The 20,007-nt window shown below is 36.1% G+C and overlaps 2 protein-coding genes and 1 long non-coding RNA gene across 3 annotated transcripts; 2 read left to right on the top strand and 1 right to left on the bottom strand.

The window, feature by feature from the left end:
* The first annotated feature begins 531 nt into the window (after positions 1–531).
* LOC122280102 lies at positions 532–4,148 on the top strand. Its single transcript, XM_043091074.1, has 2 exons — positions 532–828; positions 1,790–4,148. The coding sequence occupies exon 2, from the start codon at positions 1,790–1,792 to the stop codon at positions 3,827–3,829; it is 2,040 nt and encodes a 679-aa protein (XP_042947008.1). The 5' UTR covers positions 532–828; the 3' UTR covers positions 3,830–4,148.
* Positions 4,149–9,142: 4,994 nt separating this feature from the next.
* LOC122279486 (protein GL2-INTERACTING REPRESSOR 1) lies at positions 9,143–9,481 on the bottom strand. Its single transcript, XM_043090167.1, has one exon. It carries the CDS (start codon positions 9,479–9,481, stop codon positions 9,143–9,145), a length of 339 nt encoding a protein of 112 aa, XP_042946101.1.
* An 8,540-nt stretch (positions 9,482–18,021) lies between these two features.
* Positions 18,022–19,990, top strand: LOC122278092. The gene is made up of 5 exons (XR_006229285.1): positions 18,022–18,344; positions 18,785–18,872; positions 19,527–19,632; positions 19,717–19,788; positions 19,868–19,990. It is a non-coding gene; the product is annotated as an uncharacterized LOC122278092 (long non-coding RNA).
* The last annotated feature ends 17 nt before the right edge of the window (positions 19,991–20,007 follow it).

Raw genomic sequence — 20,007 nt, 5'->3', positions numbered from 1 at the left:
ATTTTATTAAAAACAGTATTAATTTAAATTTTAAATATGAATAAATCAGTATTGATACATAGATTAACGCACAACTGTATTTATATGTAGCAAAACTCTTGATAGATATTACCATTAAGGCATAACTTGATGTTTAACGATTATGGTGAAGTAGGTCAAGGTGTCTAGTGTATATCGATTTTGGTTGCAGAATATTCTTTTGTTAATTTTCATAATTACACTTTACATTATAGTGTAGAATTTTTTAATTTAAAAAAATTATAATGATAAAATAAAATCTATCTAATAGTTAAAATGAGACGTTGCTTACCAATTGGATAAAGGTTCAAATTATCCCCCGTACATTCCACCACCTAAACAGTGCTTAGGCCACTCAACGTCTGCCACGTCCCTTTGATAACTTCTTCCCCAAGGTTACGAAGCTAAACTGACATGCCGTCAGCCAAAAAAAAAGATCTCAAACGGACGTTGCGTCCTCAACCAATGGCAATGCAGAACTGTCTTTCAACTTAAAAAGGTTCGTACCCAATGCCAGTTTCCTATTTGTTAAAACATTTTATTTCTATGGTCCGAAAGCCACAGAATCCTCTAGGTGCTAGGAGGTTTGAGTCAACGAAGCAAACTGCTGGTACGAAGAAAAGGAACGCACCGGATTGAGAACTCAAAGCCCAAGAACAGTCTTTTGCAGAGCACTTTAAGTGGATACTATTCCCTTTCTTAACGAACCCGGATATACATTCCATAGTTTTATCTTCAATTGTGTGTTTTTTTCTTCAAGCGGAGCGACGAAGTCAGACCGATTCGCAGCTTGTGCTTGCGGCAATCGATGTAAGTATTACTTCATGCATTTCATTTTTATAAGCAGAACTTTATGCACATAAAGTGTTCGATGGGATTTATGTTTGTACGGTACATTTTAATTCCGCATGTTTGTTTAGAAATCCGAGGAAACGATAAGTATAGGAAATGGGTTTTAATTCTTTTGCAGGTTTTTCAGTTTCTGACAATCAGCACTAGGGTGCGTTGGTAGTATATGTTATTATATACACCACGTCATTGTTTTTCTATCTGTTCTCCCCCTCCCCACGCCAAAACAACCCCCCCCCGGGGGGGGCGGTGTTATGAACTCTGTTGTAAATTGTTGTGATGTAACTAGTAAAGGGAACGGAAATGTAACGATGGATGCTGTAATGGAAATCAGAGATGGCTGAGGTGTTTGTGAAAATGCTAAAGAGAGTCACAAATTCTATTGATAAAAAGGAATGCTTCTTCGAAGGATTCCCAACCACCTTACAGGCTTCAAAACCTTGACAATTTTCAGATCCCCTTCACTCAATCCCTCTTTTCCTTATATCCTCGCAGGGATAACAAATTAGACAAAATAATTAATGACATTTTCTTGGAACATTTATACCGATGGTCATGGGTTGGTGTTTATTGACAGAAAACAAAATCAACTAATCGTTTGGGTACACAAATCATCTCATCTTAAAAATTATATTTTGTTCAACTTTCATCTCATCTCATCTCATCTCATCTTATCTATGTAACCAAACGAGACCTAAGATGTTATACCATTGATTGGTTGAGTGTATTGTGTTTTGTATTTTCGAGTTTGAGGATAGTATGAAATTGATGTAGATGAATGGGCCATGGCTAATTTATTCCCTTTGCCATGAACTTGTTCTATTCTCATGCCAAATGCATATTTTCCCAAATAGATCATTGGAATTACACAAGATTATATTTCCTGTCAAGAATTAACTTTGGTACAAATATTATTTTGCAGATGTCTTTGTATATTGGTAATCTATCATCTGAGACTCGGAGAGATGAACTTGAAAATGTTTTCCGAAGGTTTGGGCGCTGCAGTGTACAGCTTAAGGAAGATGGATATGGGTTTGTAGTATTTGACTTCCGTTTGGATGCAGAGAAAGCTTTGAGAGCACTACGGGGCAGGAACATCTGTGGTGAGGCATTGACCCTTACATGGTCTAATAAACAGCCTCGACCATTTCGAAGATTTGGAAGAGCTGCTAGATCACACGAGTCACAACATAGAAGGAACGCCGCGAGAGGAGATTATGCTAGTGGAGAAAGTGGCCCAAATGGTTGGAGAGAGAAAAAACTAGGTATTGGACAACAAGTTACTGATGGTAGAAGGCATAATTCTGCTGACATGCTTGATGATGAGACAGGCTACCATCAAGACAACGCAAAAAATATTGAGGAAGAATGCAAATCTTTGCACAATGAAGGTGGTAGTGTCATGGCCAACCAAGTGGACAGTGATAGATGGGATGGGCAAGCTTTTGATCCCTCAAATGATGATGGGGTTGAAAATGGAATAGGACTTGACCAGTATGAACCTTATTATGGTTATGACAGAAAAGGTGAAGGTGAGAACCCAAAGATTGAATATGTCGGTGGGTCTCCTGTGTTGAGGAGTTATCGTGATAATTTAGAGAAGGAGCAGATTGGTGCTGCCGCTTTGAACTATACTAATGATTCTAAACCTCGTCAGACTTGCTATAATTGTGGGGGCTTTGGTCACAAAATGCGTAATTGTCCCAAAGAACGTGCCTCAGGAAGAAAGTCCACTAGGTTAGATCGTAGGCAGGATGATGATGTCAATAAAAGTGGCAGAGGCAAAGTAGAGCTGGATAGATTTGCATCCAAATCAAGGGGAAAGCTGCACTCAAGTAGGGATAATATGTCCACGGATGGTAGGAGGGCATCTGGTTCAAGATACTATCGGAGGTTGATAAAAAGTGGAAGCTCCCCTGTAACAGAGGAAAGTGATAGGGAGCATAGAAGGGACCGTGGAGGAAAGAAGAGAAGGAGGGAAATTGGAAGTCCAGCAGAAAGTAATCCAAAGAATGCTCAGAGCCAGAGGTCAATTTTATCTTCTCACCATTCTGAATATACCACATCCAGATCACGCTCAACCTTCCAACCATTGAACTCTATGCCAAAGTCGAGTAGATGTAGATCTGCATCTCCTAGAGAAAATTCCTTGCCTTCTAATTCAAAGTCCAGTTCAAGATCACACAATTATGGATCTAGAAGTAGCAATTCTAGGTCGAGCTCAAGCTCACCAACATCCTTGGCTCTGTCACCATCCTCTCGAAATAAGATGCTGTTGAATCTGAAAGGCTCTACCTGTAATTCTACTCCTGAATCCAAGGACGTTTCAGTTAAACAGGGAAAACCAATAGACAGTATTGCTCATTTGGAGAATTCTAAACTTGACAAGAAAATGATGAAGGTGGGTAATGAAAATGTACCATCCTCTAAAGTGGAAGATGACTTGGAAAAAGACCATCCCTTGGAGAGGGATGACAATGTCTACCATATTGTGTCTGGATCATTAAACAAAGCAACAAATCCTAGCACATTTCTGTCGGATAAGGGTGCTCTTACTGCTGGTTGTTCAGCTCCTGAGAGTTTGGGAGAGATGGTGGAATTTCAAAATTCTGGTGCATCAGAAATGGAGCAAATGCTGGCAGTAATTGAGAAACCAGATTCAAAAACTTCTGCCAATTCCCAGAAGGACTGTAGCATATCCTCAGAAGAGATGTACATGGTTCTGAAGCATTATGACCTTGAAGTCCCAGAAGAAAATGAAAGGCATCCGTCCATAGAGGAATACTTTGGTTCTGCTCGCTTATGGCCTTGGGGAATCATCTACTACAGGAGCATGAAAAAGGGCCCTATTTCCGTTGAGAACTATGCCAGGCGGGTTGCTCAGAATAAAGAATTTGGTATTGTAGACAAGTATATCAGAAGCAGCAGTGGATGGGGAGAAATGGATAAGGACAACTCTTGAATGGTTTTATCAGTTAATAATGCTGAGTTAATTTTTGTCCTTGTAGACCCTGAGATCTATCTGCATTTAATAACAATTTTGGGGTTCACGTGCAATATTTGTAGCAGATCCTTCAAATAGGGGTTTAAACAGGTAAATTTCCAGACTATGTTCCAAGTGATTATAGTCCTAATGTCCTGTACTGACACGTTGGAACTCATATGAGTTTGATGTAGTTTTCTTTTTTGAAAGATGCATATAATGCTAGCTGTATGTTAGAATTTGAGTAGCAATACAAAACTTTGGAAGGACAAACACTTGGGAATTTTTTTGGTCCTGATTTTCGAAGGCTTCATTTGGTCCTGATTTTTGGAGGCTTCTTTTAGTGTGGCAGATCAGATCAGTAGAGCTTCATAACTGTTCATGCAAATTTTCTGTTGCATACATAGATGAGCTTTGTTACCCACAAACCCACACACCACACTTTTTTTATTTTTAAAATTTTTTTTGGATTTATTTTTCTTAAACTAATTGAATTCTTCTACTCATTATCCATGTACCAAACATTTGATAAAAGAAAAAAAGTTTAGTGTGTGGGCTTATGTTTAGAATTTGTCTACATAGATATGCGTATGTTTGAGCCTTATTGTTCCGTCTTGACTCTTGTCAATGACAATTTTGCACAATTTGTTCTGAAGAAGTTCCAAGATATGCCTGGGGTTTGCCTCCTACCCCCTCCCCCGAAGGAAAAAAAAAAAGTGTTTGGATGTTGTTGCATGATATATGGTTGCTGTAAATAATTTTGCTGCAAGAACATGAACCTTAACCTTTGTTGACAGACAAGAACAGTTAACTTGGAACCTAATTCTGTTAACTCGTCACATATGTGTTTGCTGATTGGATGGTATACATCTACCATGCCATTTGAGATGTTTGTGTTTGTACACGTGGGAGTGAGAGATTGGCAGAATGTACTGATGCATGAAGCTCATTAGGGGAAGGAATTGTATACAGCCAAAGATGTTTACTAGTTATAAATGTTGGGTTTGAACTTTGAAATCGATGTCTTTCTACTGTGTGTGTGTGTGTGAGAGAGAGAGAGAGAGAGAGAGAGAGAGAGAGGGAGGATGTTGATATCTCAAAGTTTTTTCAGTGTTAATTCTGGTTCATCATAGATGCCCTTTTTGGCTCTAGTTCTGGGATGTAGATAAATGCTTGCCTTGGAAACTTATTGGATTAATGATGTTTATAATATATTTTGATTATTTGCCTGCATGCAAAATAATCATGACCGATAGAACAGTCTTGTAAGAGAGAATCGAGCTTTTTGATTAAAAAAAAAAATGCATACCCATCTGATAAATTTGGGCACATTTAAAGTTAACCAAAAGTGACTTACTTTTGTTGGACACATGCTGTGGCCTCAGCGGTCCAACATGCCAATATTTCAATAGGATAGGTGTCTACAAATGATAATTTCTCTGATATGAATCTATTTAATGAGGTGTGTATTGCATGCACCACAAAGAAGGCATGGAGTCATTGCTCTGGGTGTTTCGACTAGGGCCCCTACTTAAGATTTCTGCTCACCTTCTTCAAAGAAGAGGGCTGTCATGTGGTCAAGGGCTTCACATGCGTAATAACTTTGATTTGACTCAGAGGCCAAATTCTTGAGCAGAAACAGTTTTAGCCTGTCCTGAAATTGTTTGTTTTATTTTCTAAAAGCAAAATTAACTGAGCTCCACATGGATCTGTTCGAACCAATCTATAGATCTCCATCTACATCTTCTGCAAACCTGAGACATGCACACACCTGGTTTTGAGAGAATTTCCAGCTTCACAGGGTATGTGTGCCTCGATTATGTACAACCATAGATGAGTATGGATCAATTTTCAAGTTGTTCTTGTGTTGAGATAGTGTATTGATTTCAATAATGTGGATTTCTGTGCGACTCTAGCTATGGAATATTTCATAAAATCCTTTTGTTAAGAACTGTTGATAAATATGAACACCACCACACTCCCTTCAGAAACAAGGAAGAAACGACACTATAGAACATACTTTTTTTTTCTAATTATCTTGAGATCTCCATTATTTGGAAAATAATTCCTTAAGCTTTACTCAGAGTTTTTCAGTTGGAACTGTTGCATTCACAGTAACTGTTTTTGTGAGAAACTTGATAAAAACTTTATTTGTTTAAAAATTACGGCTATAAGATTGCAAAAATTGATCATTCTTACTGCTTATCTCAGATATTCTACAATATTGCAGGTGTAGAAGTGCTAGACTGTAATTTATTCATAAAATCTTCCTCTCCTCCAAGCCCTCCTCTGTTTTTGTTGGCAACAAATTTTCCTATGAATGAAGTATTAATTTTTAGAATAAATACTTGAATCAACCTGAGTTGTCATGTACTGAATGTCATCACATGCAGGATTTATACCAAACCGTGCCATTAATGGAGATACTCCTAAATTATGTACTCTTTGAATTTAGGTTCTGATATTTTTTCACATTTATTGAAAAGTCTTGTATGCGGCATCCTCAAGTAACAAGTGATGTTATTTTAATTAAGGAGAATATAGTGTGACTTCTTTTCAGTTGCTGGAAGGTGCGGTGGTTTCTTTTTCTTAATTTTCAAATAATAATTTAAACCACCATCCAATATTCCTTTTAACCACCCAAAGCTGTCATTGATCTTAGTTACAGGTCCTTTTCTCATCAGCGTTGCCATTGCACAATTATTTGAGATCCAATGCTTCTGTTGGTCGGTTAAGCATTCAATTTCAAGTTCAGTTTAGGGCTACATATGAGGTATGTTTTTTGTTCATTGCTTCAGAAGAACGAAATTTCTGTTCTCAATCTTGATCCTTAACCCATATTCTAACGTCATGTGCTAAAACTAATCGATAAAAAGTCCCGAACATCGACATCACACGAAGAACATATGCTTTCCTTTGATCTGTATATCCATTATTTTTTGTTAGAACCTATATTGAACAGTTCCTTGGATAACTGACCTTTCGAAGTTGACCGAGTTTGTTACTTCGGACGATGACTGAATATTTCAGCTAAGAGCCACCCAGTAGTTGTCTTCAGCTATTCTCATCTCTGACATCCAACTAATTCAATTGTGGGACCTCTCTCTCTCTCTCTCTCTCTCTCTCTCTCTCTCTCTCTCTCTCTCTCTCTCTCTCTCTCTCATGTGGAAATAACCGTATTCTTTTCATTCATACTTTTCAAGCATATTTCAGCACCACGCAAGAGCATTAATGGAACAATCTGCGTTAAAAGCTTGAACATCCCATTGCCAAGTTTTTTTTTTTTGAGCAGTGGACTAGTGGTACATGTATTACGTACAAATCTCATTATATCAGTTTTATTTTTAAATTTAAATTTTGAATTTCATGTTTTACAATCTCCAACATATTAATAATTGATACGACAGCACGTCATGTTATATGAGTAAAAATTTCGAGTACAAATTGCATTTTCCTTGTTTTTTAGAAATGTTGTCTTAAATCTTTTGTATATAGAGTAGGCCAAGGTCATCAGCATGTAGATTCCCCATGCATTTTAGATTTTAATGTAAAGTTTTACACTATCCATGGGAGAGAGAGAGAGAGAGAGAGAGAGAGAGAGAGAGAGAGAGAGAGAGAGAGGTGCATGTGTTTGAATTAAGGAAAGCGTCGAGGGAAAAAGGAAAAAACAGAGAAGGACAATTGAATATAGAGGACGAACATGGGAAGAGGCTGAAGAGGTTACCAAAAATGGTGTGGATGGCCAACAGAAAAATAGCATTTAGTGGGGAATTAAATTTGTATTTATCATCTGATGTAACATACTCATAATTCTCAACTGTATCAATTACTCTCTGCATTTATTTGGTTTTAATGGTCTCTCTATCTATCATAGGCCCCCTTTCCCCCTCTTTTTTCAATGCTCGAACTACCCCCAACCCAACTCTTCTTGCTTGATTTGCTTAATTACCTTCCCTTCCTATTAATTTCCTTTCACCTGTCTATAAAATTTACCTCTTTTGGTACACACATTTCGATTTTAATAATGTACCATGTTATGTAAACAAGTTGATTAGTCGCTATCAGGACTTTCTACTTTCTATATTGCTTTTAACTGAAACTCTTTACTTGATGCCTTAATTGGGAAATTTTGCCCACTTTCTTGCATCTCTCACTATCACAATGCTCCTCAGAATAAGAGTGGAGATTTTAAGCTGTTTTTCATCCTTATGAGGAGGATGACAAGTGGTAAATCTCAAAATCTTCTCCATTCCGTATTACACCTCATTCTGGTCGTACTATTTACCATACAATGATAACTAACAGTCTAACACTGGACACTGGGGACCGATATTGTTGGTCAACTGACTTGTACTGAGCCTAACTTGTTGATATACACGATTGGCTTGATGTTTGCATCGTAGCCTTCCGATCTTCTCTTGGACGGACGAGATGGTTCATTTGAATGGGACCCTGCAAATGACCCCACGGGTGCCAGTGCTCTGAAGATATGCAAGTGGCAACACAGGGTTGTCTGGATTTAGGGACAATTGTCAAGGTGGGCCCAAACACACACCGTTCTACCTTGCTACCTGCTTTCAACTTCGATGTACCAGAAAATCCACCGCACGTCAAGAGTTTACCCTCCAGGGCAACTCACAGATCTCACACTCTCGCCACCAAACAATTTGGACGTGGCATTTTTTGTTTTTAAGTATGATATTCATCCTATTTTTTTTTCTTTAATAAATATCTGTTTATTATAATATCAAACCCCGAATAATAATTAAAAGATAATAAATATATAATAGTGACAGGAAAAAAAACACATGGAAAATGAAAGGAGAAAGACAAATATTACCTAATATTTTGATAGAGAAAAATTTGGGCAGCAACGGCTAAACTCGTTTACATCGTCTACTGCTCAAGAGTGAAGAAAGCTAAACCCAAAAAGAAACGGAGACACTTGTAGCACTAGGACATATGCCCCTGATTGCCCATGTTCCTATTCTCTAGAATTAAGCTAAGACAATAATGAAAAAAAGGTAGTGATATTCGCGCTCCACTTTTTTAAGCAGGGGCTCCGGATCCCACCTTCTATAATACCAGGATTAGGAATAATCTTCCTCAAATATTGGTATGGGATGGATCTAAAAATGGAGCGCAGATAGCGCTGCCTCCCCCAGGACAAAAAGAGAGTTGAAAACAAAAGACCTTACCCTTAGACTAGAGACGGATCAAAACACAGAAGGCTAAAACTAGAAGTCCTAGTCCCTTTTATGGGAATTTATAGAGGCCGGAGTCGTACCCCTTTTAACTCTTCCCTGTCTTCATGTTGGAGCTGCTGGCGTCCTGAAGAAAGTCCAGCAAAACGGTGCTCTTGCACTTGGGGCATTTGGGATCGTCCTCCGACAGCATCACGTACATGAGGCATCGTGGACAACCCACTAGCACCATGGACGTCGCCTCAGGGCTGTTGGGGTATCGGAGAGACTCATCCTGGTTGAGCTCCGATGACACGCACGAGCTTGGTGGGGATGTCGGTGACACCGTGGCCGAGCGGCTCGGCGACTCCACCCGTGGGTTGGGTCTAGGTGGTGACAGGTTCAGCTTCAATTCCAGCTTTGGACCGCTTCCACTTCTGCGACTCATCTCTCTGCGTCTACTTTCTGAAAATATGCCTCACCCTGCCTACAAAACAGCACCAAAAAGAAACGAAGCTGATTCAACAACGAAAAAGGAAGAAATTTCATGGAAAAGAATTGCACACACAAACCATGTAACTTGAAAATGAATCTCAAAGAACAGGGGTGTTACAAGAAGATGGTCACTTGGTATACCTTAAGGATGAAGAACTAATGGAACTATTGTACCAATCCTAAGGACTCGGCCAATTACAGCTGAGGCTGAGTATAGAGTGATAGGGATAGGAACAGGAGAGAGAGAGAGAGAGGAAGGGCTGAAGGGAGACTAGAATCTGGATGGGAACCGTGATCAGCTCCGGCACCAATCAAACTGGTTTTTCTGCAGGTGAATATGGAACTCCAAGACCCAATATATATAAGGGAGGTGAAGGGAGAGCAAAGGGTTATCTTTAAAGCTTAATTTAATTATGGGTGAGAGACGGAGGTTTTAGGTAGAGAGAGAGTAAGAGAGAGAGAGAGATGGAATTGAATTGAATTGAATTGAATTGAAGTATTGGGTAGAAGAAGGGTGTAATTGAGGCCAGGAAATGTATTAATTGTAGGAAAAATCCCAACAAGAAGTAATGCAGGAAGAGGGAAATTGCAGTAAATATTGCAATTACAAAGTGCAGTGAGCCTTTCCTTCATTCATTGCTTTAGGGTCGGCGGTGTTTCGAGGAGTTGTGAGACTGCAGAGAATGCAGCGAAGGCAAAACCAACGGCTTTTAAAGCTAAAGCCTAAACCCATCTTTTAAAACTCAACCCAACCCAACCCCTCCTTTCAACCTTAAATGTTAAGAAAATAATGGGGACGACTATTTAAATGAATAACCATACAAAGTTAAAAAGTGTAACCGCAAAACATAAAGGTGAACATCCAACATCAACTGTCTTTATGTTACTGCAAGTTCGTAGAAATTTAATAGTTTTACACCCAGATATCAAATATTTTTAAAAAATAAAAAAAACAACCCCACAAATCAAATGTAACATCATTTCAACATATCTTTTTCCTGACCCACATGTACTTCTTCTAGATGCGGCAGATGAAAGACGGTGGTTGGGGCCCTGCCAATCCTCATGGATAAGTTGATCCGATGGAGCAGAAATGCTCAGATGCTGAACCTCTCCCGCATTTCAGCAAGACCAGAGTGGGCATCAGATAAATCTATGGAGGAAATCCTAATCAAATTTCATAGTACAGAAGCGTTAATGTTTTATACTTTATGTGTGTATTTTTATAAAATTACTTAATGACTAAACCATTTATTTTACAATAATTGCGTCCTGATAAAGGCTATATCAAATCCTCTGTGAAATACGCTATATATTCATTTAGCATAAATATATTGCGGCGAGAAATTAACGCACATTCATTCACATCCGCTGGTTTACAGCTTACTATACGCTGCCAGTTCAGTTTTATAAACAAAATCAAACATCTTTTCAGACTACAAACTGCAGCAATTTGAGTTCACTCCCTTCAGTCATCTTAATCTTGTACACCATGACTCAATAACTGGTGCAAATTCACCTTTCCAGTTTTGCTTGATACGAATTTCCTAAACTTCTTGACCAAATATTAAGGCTTACAAGCGAGAGAAAATAGACATATAAAGTAGACTCGACAGCATATATAGCCAAGTCCAGTGAATTTATTGAACATCATTAAATGCTTAATAAATTATACATATTGAATTGATATAAGTTATTCTAGAAGCTAAATCTAATCTTATACTACTCCGAGTCCGATTCTATCTTGCACTCCTTTGATATCATATAATGATAAGAATAACTATTTGTCAAATTTAGTTTTATTATTATTATTATTATTATTGTTTATGGTTTATACCAACATTAACATTTCAATGCTGTAAAATTAAAATACCCTTCTAAGGGAATCAATTTCCCACTAACCAAGCAGTGTCTTTGTCAAGATTTGATGAATTAATGAACAACTGGTTCGTTTGGTTATTTCTAATAAATAGCAAGCTGTCTTCAGTGGTTAGTGGGTATGGATAATCTTGGGGCTTTTATGAGCGCCACCAAAGGTAGAGCTCCTTCATTATTCTACATCTTATTTCAAGTCAGTCTTGGATAAGTATGTATTAATATAAGCCATCTATAAAATTATACTACGGAATTCCCATTTGAATTCTTGAACCAAGAAGGAAGAACAACAACAACAATAATGTTCTTATTGTTCATTTTTTTCATAGTAAACTGCATTTTTTTTAGCATTATTTAAATATATATATATATATATTAAGAGCGCTGTTAAGGTGTAACACTCTAATGAAAGGTCTAAGTCATATGACCTATATTAAAAAAAGACTAATCAATGATCCGATTGGAGCCTCATTGAAATATTATAAAGAGTATGAACTTCTTCATAAACAATGTCGGATCTTATACACCCTCTATCTTATCCTCTATTATATAGGGTATCACAATCTCTCCTCCTTAAATTCTCGACATCCTCGTTGGGCTCATCCATCGTAAGTAACACGGCTCAAGTCCCACATTTCTAATTGGAATCTGTCTCTTATACCATTTGGTGTATTAATTCACCATCTTAAAACATCTCCCAACTTGGATTGACAAAGAAGACTTTAAAAAATAATAATTTCGACCTATTTCCTTTCCTTTCATTTTTTCTTCTTCTTGGTAGTTTCAACCCCTTATTTTGATGGTGTTGACCCAGATTTTCGGGATCTTTCAGGTGGCTAACAATTCTCAAACTTCCTTGATCCAATGTATATTAAAACCAACACCCCGAGTGGTGAATATACAATTACTCTCGACCGCAATTTTGTGTTAATTTTTTGAGTCACAGCGACAAGTTGCTAATCTTCTGCACATGTTATGATTTATAAATCAAGGTCTTTACTTTTTCTAGTGCCGTCGATGACTCTAGGCTGACATGGTCGATTCTTTTGAGCTCTGGATATGCTTTACTCGTGGATTTATCTGTGACATAGAGGACTAGGCAATCGAAGTATTTCCATGTTCCACAACTTGCATTGGCCCAAGCTGATTTGCCTTACCTACAAATCATGCTAAGTTTGAGCTCAACCTGAATCATGAACAACATGACCATGCATGTAATAATCTAGCTATCTAGGTGAAACATTTTTAAGTCTTAATTGGGGTTAAAACAAAGTCAGGATTCCTAGTGAGAAACCACTAGATATTAATTTTTCCAAAGCTTGAATTATAAAGAAAAGTAGTTTATAGACACTCGATGTTGGACTTGGAGATTATAAAATAATAAAACTTCCCATGCTCTATTATTCCGCTCAACTTTTAGTTTCATGGGATCCAATTAGTTCTACATTTAAAGCACAATCTGGTGTATTAATGATACATCACATGTCTATGCCGGGCTTATATTTAAAAGAAGTGTTACAGTCATAAAAAGATTTCATTAAAATAAATGTATAAATTAACATGACTTCATTATATGACATATAGCTTTACAATATTCTAACGCATCATATCAAAACACATCAATTTGTGATTTTATCTTTATATAATCTTTTTGTAGTTAAAACATTCCTCATGTTTTAAATAAAATTACCTCTTAATATTTATAAGAACCATCATAAACCATAAGACTCCATAGGACTACTACCCTCCCATGCGATGATGAATAATCTCATTTACAATCCTCTCAATCTTATACTAAATATGAATAATGCAACGTATAGTCATGGAGTGCGTAAATATCGTACAATTATTTTGAAAAATAATAAAGTCTATTGTTAAAAAATAATTTTTTTAAATTATTATACGGTAGTTATATATTCACGACTGCAACTATCATTTCTCACCAAATATAGAGTATTACAATTTCCTTGGTTAAAATTTCTAAGATTTGTTAAAAATATTTAAAATGCATAATACCCTTTTTATTTTCTTTTTTATTTTCTGAGGAAAAAAAAAAGAATTATGATCAGCACGTGCTATACACATGATGATATTTTCAATTAAAATGGCAGGATACGAAGCCTCAATTAATTCCGAATTTAACGCCTCCAGTTTGTCCATTGAACCGTCTGGTAGGACCTGATGCATAAAAGCAGTGAAAATAAATTCCCTTAATGCGTATCCTTCGATCCCAACTCCCAATTCTCTTTTGAAGTTACTCCCTTTTAGTACATCAATAATCTGACAAAACTCAATTCTTTTTTATTTTCTTATTTTTCATATCAAAGACCCGTAATGCCCCGTACGATTATTAATAATAATTTGAAAAAATTGTTGTTATGTTATTGTCACATTAGAAAATGCATTTGCATTTCAATGTTATTAAAAACCATTAGTACTGTCTGTTGGCTTATATAAGTGTTCCCAGCCAGCCTCCCTGCCTGCTGACTGCCTCCATTGTGAATATACCACAAATGTATAACCCTTGGATTGGGATGCATGCCATATATTACATACTCATTAATTAGCTGTCAATGAAAATGATGGGCGAAACATGAATGATATTAAAAGATGTCACGATTTGAGAAAGATTTTGCATAATTCTAGATTTGCATTTGTGACAAGAAGAGTAATGTGATCCAATTAAATGATTTTTTTTTTTTAATGGTCACTAGTTTGAGTCCTCTCATGATCACTGAAGATTTATCTAGTTGTTAATTTCAAGATTTCGTAAACTTAATTGAGGTGCGTATAAATTAACCCGAAAACCCATAAATATAAAAATAAATAAATAAATAATTTTCTTTTTATTCGAACGGTTTTATATAGGATGGACAAACAATGTTTCTTTTTGTTTTTGCAATGTATAACACGACCCGATGTGGTCAAAGATGATAAACTCAAGAAATTTTGTTACTTACAAACTATACTTCATATTCTCAAATTATCAAGAATTTTGTCCTTTATACTCCAAATTATCAAAATAAACATACTTCATAATCCAATTATCATAACTACTTTTTCGCATCTATCTTACTGCTTTTCTTTTTAATTTCTTTTTTGTTAATTAAATTAAAAAAAATATTTAGTTTGCCTCTTGAAAGTTTATTTGTAAATGTTGAGTCATCTCTTTCTGTGAATGGTGAGATTGAGTATTTTTTTAGATAATTAGTATTGTTTCTTGAACGTTTGTATGTAAAAGATATCAACAATAGTGAAAACTAGTCACAAAAAGTAGTGTATTGGTAGAGCTCTAAATTTATTATTTTGGTTTATGATGTTATATTTGATATGAAAACATCTCAAAGTGTATCCGATCATAGATGTAAATTATTCTTATGAATGAACGATAACAATTTTCTTAAAACCAAAAAAACTATCATAACTTTATATTATGCACCATCGTTAAATTCTAACTTATATATATATATAAATATAATATAATAAATGGCGTGTCAGAGTCTTTTATGCATGAGAATTGTATTGGTGCATAAAATCACTTACAATTAAATTTTTCCGTTCAAACAAATATTCTTTGCAGATATGTAGTCCTTTATATTTGTGTCCCTCCTTAATTTTTCACCCACAATACAGATGAGATCTTTATAATTATCAAAATTCGAAAATTGGGCAATTTTTTTTATTTTTTTACAAAACCTCCTTATAAATTGGCAGCTGGGAACTCATCATTAAGGGACAGATTGACAAAATCGTAGTCCTTTAGTATGAAAGCTATATGCATAATTAAATAGGATGAATGAAGTTTGGATCAACATCCCAACAACTTGGTACAAAACCGATCCGTACTTTCTTTCAACTGTTGGATCTTTGTACCTTTTGATCTGTAACCTCCATCTTCATCATGAATGACTCAAACTTGATTTTGGTTTATGAGTTAAATTTTATGAGAATCTCCCCGTTTTTTGTTGTTTAATTTCTGGGCATTAAATTGACCAAAAATTATGTAGAAGTAGATGCATTAGGGAAACCATTGAGACAGAATAAGTGTGACGCCGCAAGGAAGTTGATACAATTACTCTCTAAACAGCTACCAAACTCAGCATTGCAGCAGAACCCAACAGCAGGTTGTTAAAAGTGAATTTATTTAATCTGAGCTAGAACAAAGTAGACATGAATCTAGCAGCTCGTAGATGTATGATCGTATTTAATTCTTGCATTTATATATACATATAAAGAGAAAAAAAAGGGGGGTTATATGCATAAGAGAAGTGTTAAAGATATAAAGAGATCTCATAAAATTTAACTCATAAATTGATATAGTTTTATGGGATACATTAGATCAACTTTATAATTAAAGTAAATTTATAATTTAACATACCACATCAAATCACATCAGTTTGTGAATTTACTTTTATGAAATCTTTTTGTGACTAAAACATTTATTTGTATGTAAACTAAATCGGGTGTATGTTATAATTTTTTTATATCCTCTATTCTTGAAACTTGAAATCAATTCTCAACCTCCTCCACATTGAAATGAGATGACAAGCATTTAGTTGCACACCTACATTACAGATTGATTAGCCTCCATATATATTATCTGGACAGAGAAAGAGAAGGTGAAAGTTCTGTTCCTTTTAATTAAATTGCAGAGAAGCATTCAAACTTCATTAACTCGTTCATTTTATGTGCCGACCAAACCCCACCAAGAACCTCTCAGGGAATTGAAATGCTCCCTACAAGGACATTCAGATTTCCAATGTTTTAACAGCTTTTTCTTTGAAATATGAAAAATTCTATACATCACATTATTATCTTATTTTCATCTTATTATATAAAATGTGACATATTTATCATCATTAAATAATCTTTTATTAGATAATTCTTGAGTATTTAATGTTGTGTGAAAAATTTATTCGGACACTTATAAATATTGTTGATATGTTCAACTTTATTCTAGTTTTGATCCAAAAGTTTGGTCAATAACTATTGTAATCCGAATATAAGCAACCTATATAGATTCCTCTTTCTGTGAAGGAATATTCAATGCCATTAAAAATAAATTATGTTTTAGGTAGCTGATGCTCCCATGTTGTCAACATTTGCTTGACAGTAGCTGTCCTGTACACGTGCTACATTGGAATCGAATTTATCAGTACGATCACATTAAAAAAAATTAATAATTTTTTGTACTTGATTTTAATTTTATTTATTTTTGCCAGATCTCGATTCCTCGGCATGAATAACCATTACTAGATTTACTAGTGGTGTTGCAGGCTATAAATGATCCTGAAAATATTTGACTAGTCAATCTTTTGTGTTGCATTCTCTCGAAAGTTTGCAAGTCAGGAAAATATACCGATACTTAAATTGATACGCGTATTTTATTGTGTAATGGACAGTTTCCACACTCCTATAGAAACATACCTCTAAATTTGATTTCATCTCGTCTTTTAGATTTTTACAGTGACAAAGATCCTCTCTTTAGTTTGTAATGTGTATGTTCAAATGACAATGTAGTTTGATTTCTTTTATGAGTGGTGCTTCAAGTCGGATGGGTGCCAAACCTTTTTTCCACTAGCCAATAGGAATATACCATTTAGGCATTCCATGGAAAGGAAGGAAAATGAATTCTAATGCACTGGATCTAGTCTTATGAGTCAAAAATTACCTCTCATTCTCTCTCCCACTCCCTCTCCCTCTCGAATCTGGGTTCACCCTCTCCAATGCATCCATCATCTTCAAACCATCTGCGTAACTGATCATTTCCCTTCACAAAAGATTGACCAAATATTAGCATCCAGATCATACATTAATTTAGATCACATAATGGGATGGGCTATACCTTATTTCTGAAATCGTAAAAGTAAACAATTTTATTACTTGAGCAACATACCTTGTCTGAGAGTCTGCAACATTGTAAACTCCCTTCAAGTCTTGAGCTGCAAATGAAAAAACCAGTTGAAAAAAACAAACTGATGCAAAAAAGAGGTCCATTACCGCAACTGAAAGGTCATTTTTTATTCATCTTTCTATTCTTTCAGGTTAATTTGAAAAGTAAACTAAGAAAATTTTTAAAAGCACATCTTTTCAGTGCTTACTATGGTTACTACTTAGTAGCTCCTAATTGTGCTTACCATTGGCTTTGATTTCCGTATAGATGAATTGAGGTATGGAAATTTGAAAGCGGAACAAGTGTGTTCATAAACAATTCCCCCCACATAATTTCAAAAAATAAAAAAAGTAAAATAATGAAAAATCTAAAAAAATTATTTTGCGAGACATTTAAAAATTGAGAAGAATCTGCATGAAAATAATTTGCGTGAAATTTATGATCTTCAGATGTTAAAAGAAAAACAAGAGAACAGCTTGGGCGTCGGAGGTAACCCAGATGGGCTCCCACTAGGCTGGCTCTGTTGTGCAAATAGGTTTCGTTGCGTTGGTGGGTTCTGTTGAGAAAGGTGATTTTGTGTTTAGTGTAATAAGTAAGCCAGATTTGGGAGGAAGAGGAAGAGAGATGATTTTGTGTTTGGTTGAACTCGGATGAGAGAGAGAGAGAGACAGAGAGAGAGAGAGGGGTAATTAATACTACGGAGCCACAACTGTAGCAGGAGCACACCTGCACACCATACGTGGAATCCTAATTTTTTTTTTTTTTTTTTAAAAAAAAAGGCAAAACGTGCGTATTAGTCGGGGTCCTACGGGTTGCTTAATACATTTCGAAATCCTCCCGCGAAAGCCCTCGTTCGTCGCCCGCGTGACAGGTTCCTCCGCCCAGCACCACCGGCGACGCCGTAGCTCCGCCCAGAAACATCGAGCACAGTATTTCGTGTGTACAGAGCTGCCGGTCGTTGGGAAACCAAATAACAGAGCAAGCTGACAGTTTCTTGAATCTGCGAAGACCCCCTTCCCTCGCCGGCGCCACCGCTGCTCATACGAAGGTAAAAAATTTTCTTATTTTGAACTCCCATATGGTTACGTTTATCGTGCGTACACAGAGATGAGTTTTGGGTTTTTTGAGAAAGATATTGTGGATTAGGGCATGCTTAGAAAACGTGTTGCATGGCTTTTTAGCACTGGTTTCGTCCTCTGCTATTTAGCAGCTCGATCCATTGGTTTATTTTTTAATCTGTATTGAGAATCTGTTTTTCCATCTTTTGCACGCATTCGGACTAATTATTTGTGCCCCTCCAAAGTCAGAACTACTAGCTGGTTGTTATGATAGTGGCAGAGTATGAGCATTGTAAGGGAAATGCATGCTCGTTTTGCCATTTCAGCTCATACTCTGTTCTTACTCTCTCTTCAAGGAAAAAAAAAGAGGGTATCTTGCTCCAGAATATGCCATCAGCGGACATTTGACACGAAAATCTTATTTTTACAGCTTCGAAGTGCTGCTCTTAGAGATTGTCAGCGGGTGGCCTGCCGTGGATTTCCGCGTTGACTATAAGGAACAGCTGCTAGTTCAGAAGGTAAAAAGTTCAGAGCTTTTTAACGCAGTTTTGCACACTTTATCAAGTTATTTGAAAACTAGTCTATATTGATTTATTGTGTAGTAATCTTTAAATAAATTGTTGAGACCTTTGTAGTTTTGCACACTATCTAGTTATTTACCAAAATTACGAGCTGTATTGATTTATTGTGTTTAGATTTATAAAAAATATATATATTTAAGTAATGAGAAATTATCAATTTCTAGGTAGTGGTCATCACTGGAAGTTCTAAGCCGAATGCTACTCTTATGTCTCGAAATTATACTACTTCCATTTATGCAATATGTTATAATGTTAGTGTTAACTTGAAGTCTTATAGGTTAGTTGGGTTGGGTTAGTTGCCAATACTGAGAACATCCTGGATTTGCCATCCGTGTGCACATAGTTGGGTTAATTTTATTTTCTTTATTTTTTAAAGGTAAAAGAGATAAAGTTGTGTTGGAGTAGGTCCGTGTGATTGAATTACATTGCATTAATAACTATCTTACACACCTAAAGAGTTAAAATGCAATAAATGGAAACAGTTTATGAAGTGTGAGATTATTTATTAAGTGTGAGTGTTTAATGTTCATATACTGCGCTTTTACATCATGTGCATCGCCTGTAAATAATTTGAAGACATCATAATTTTAGTGTAATGGGGGAAGAGGAAGATAGAATGGCACCCAGGCCTTCAACGTCGACTTCACAACCAGTTTACACGCATCAATTCGAATTTGGAAGTCCAAACTTAGACCATGTGAGTGGGCAGGCTGATGATAGAATTTTTAATAAAGTGTATTTGACGTGTTCATGCATCTAACTAATTGCATAAAACTTGCAGCATCCTCACCATATGCCCTACCCTCTGGCGAGTAATCTAGACGATTTTATTAGAGATAAAGATTCATTCCGGGTATATTTCTTGTTTGTTACCCAAATTCCTAAAATTTTTGATAGCTGATTTTTTCTAATGCCGTGCTGCTATTGAGCAGATGCCCACTTATACTCAGTACCAGTCCTCGAGTAATCCGGAGGACTTGAGGCAAGAAACGCCCCCCGCGTCAATTACACCAAATAGTGATGAATTTGAAGAAAATGTTGGAATTTGTCATGATGCTGATGGTATTACACT

Source organism: Carya illinoinensis, chromosome 10, assembly GCF_018687715.1.
Source record: "Carya illinoinensis cultivar Pawnee chromosome 10, C.illinoinensisPawnee_v1, whole genome shotgun sequence".
Taxonomy (NCBI): domain Eukaryota; kingdom Viridiplantae; phylum Streptophyta; class Magnoliopsida; order Fagales; family Juglandaceae; genus Carya; species Carya illinoinensis.
The sequence above is the reverse complement of the archived record's forward strand: the minus strand, read 5'-3'. Positions and strand labels throughout refer to the sequence as shown.

Coding starts and splice junctions, on each gene's coding strand:
- LOC122279486 (XM_043090167.1), bottom strand. CDS start 9,481: ATGAGTCGCAGAAGTGGAAGCGGTCCAAAGCTGGAATTGAAGCTGAAC.
- LOC122280102 (XM_043091074.1), top strand. CDS start 1,790: ATGTCTTTGTATATTGGTAATCTATCATCTGAGACTCGGAGAGATGAA.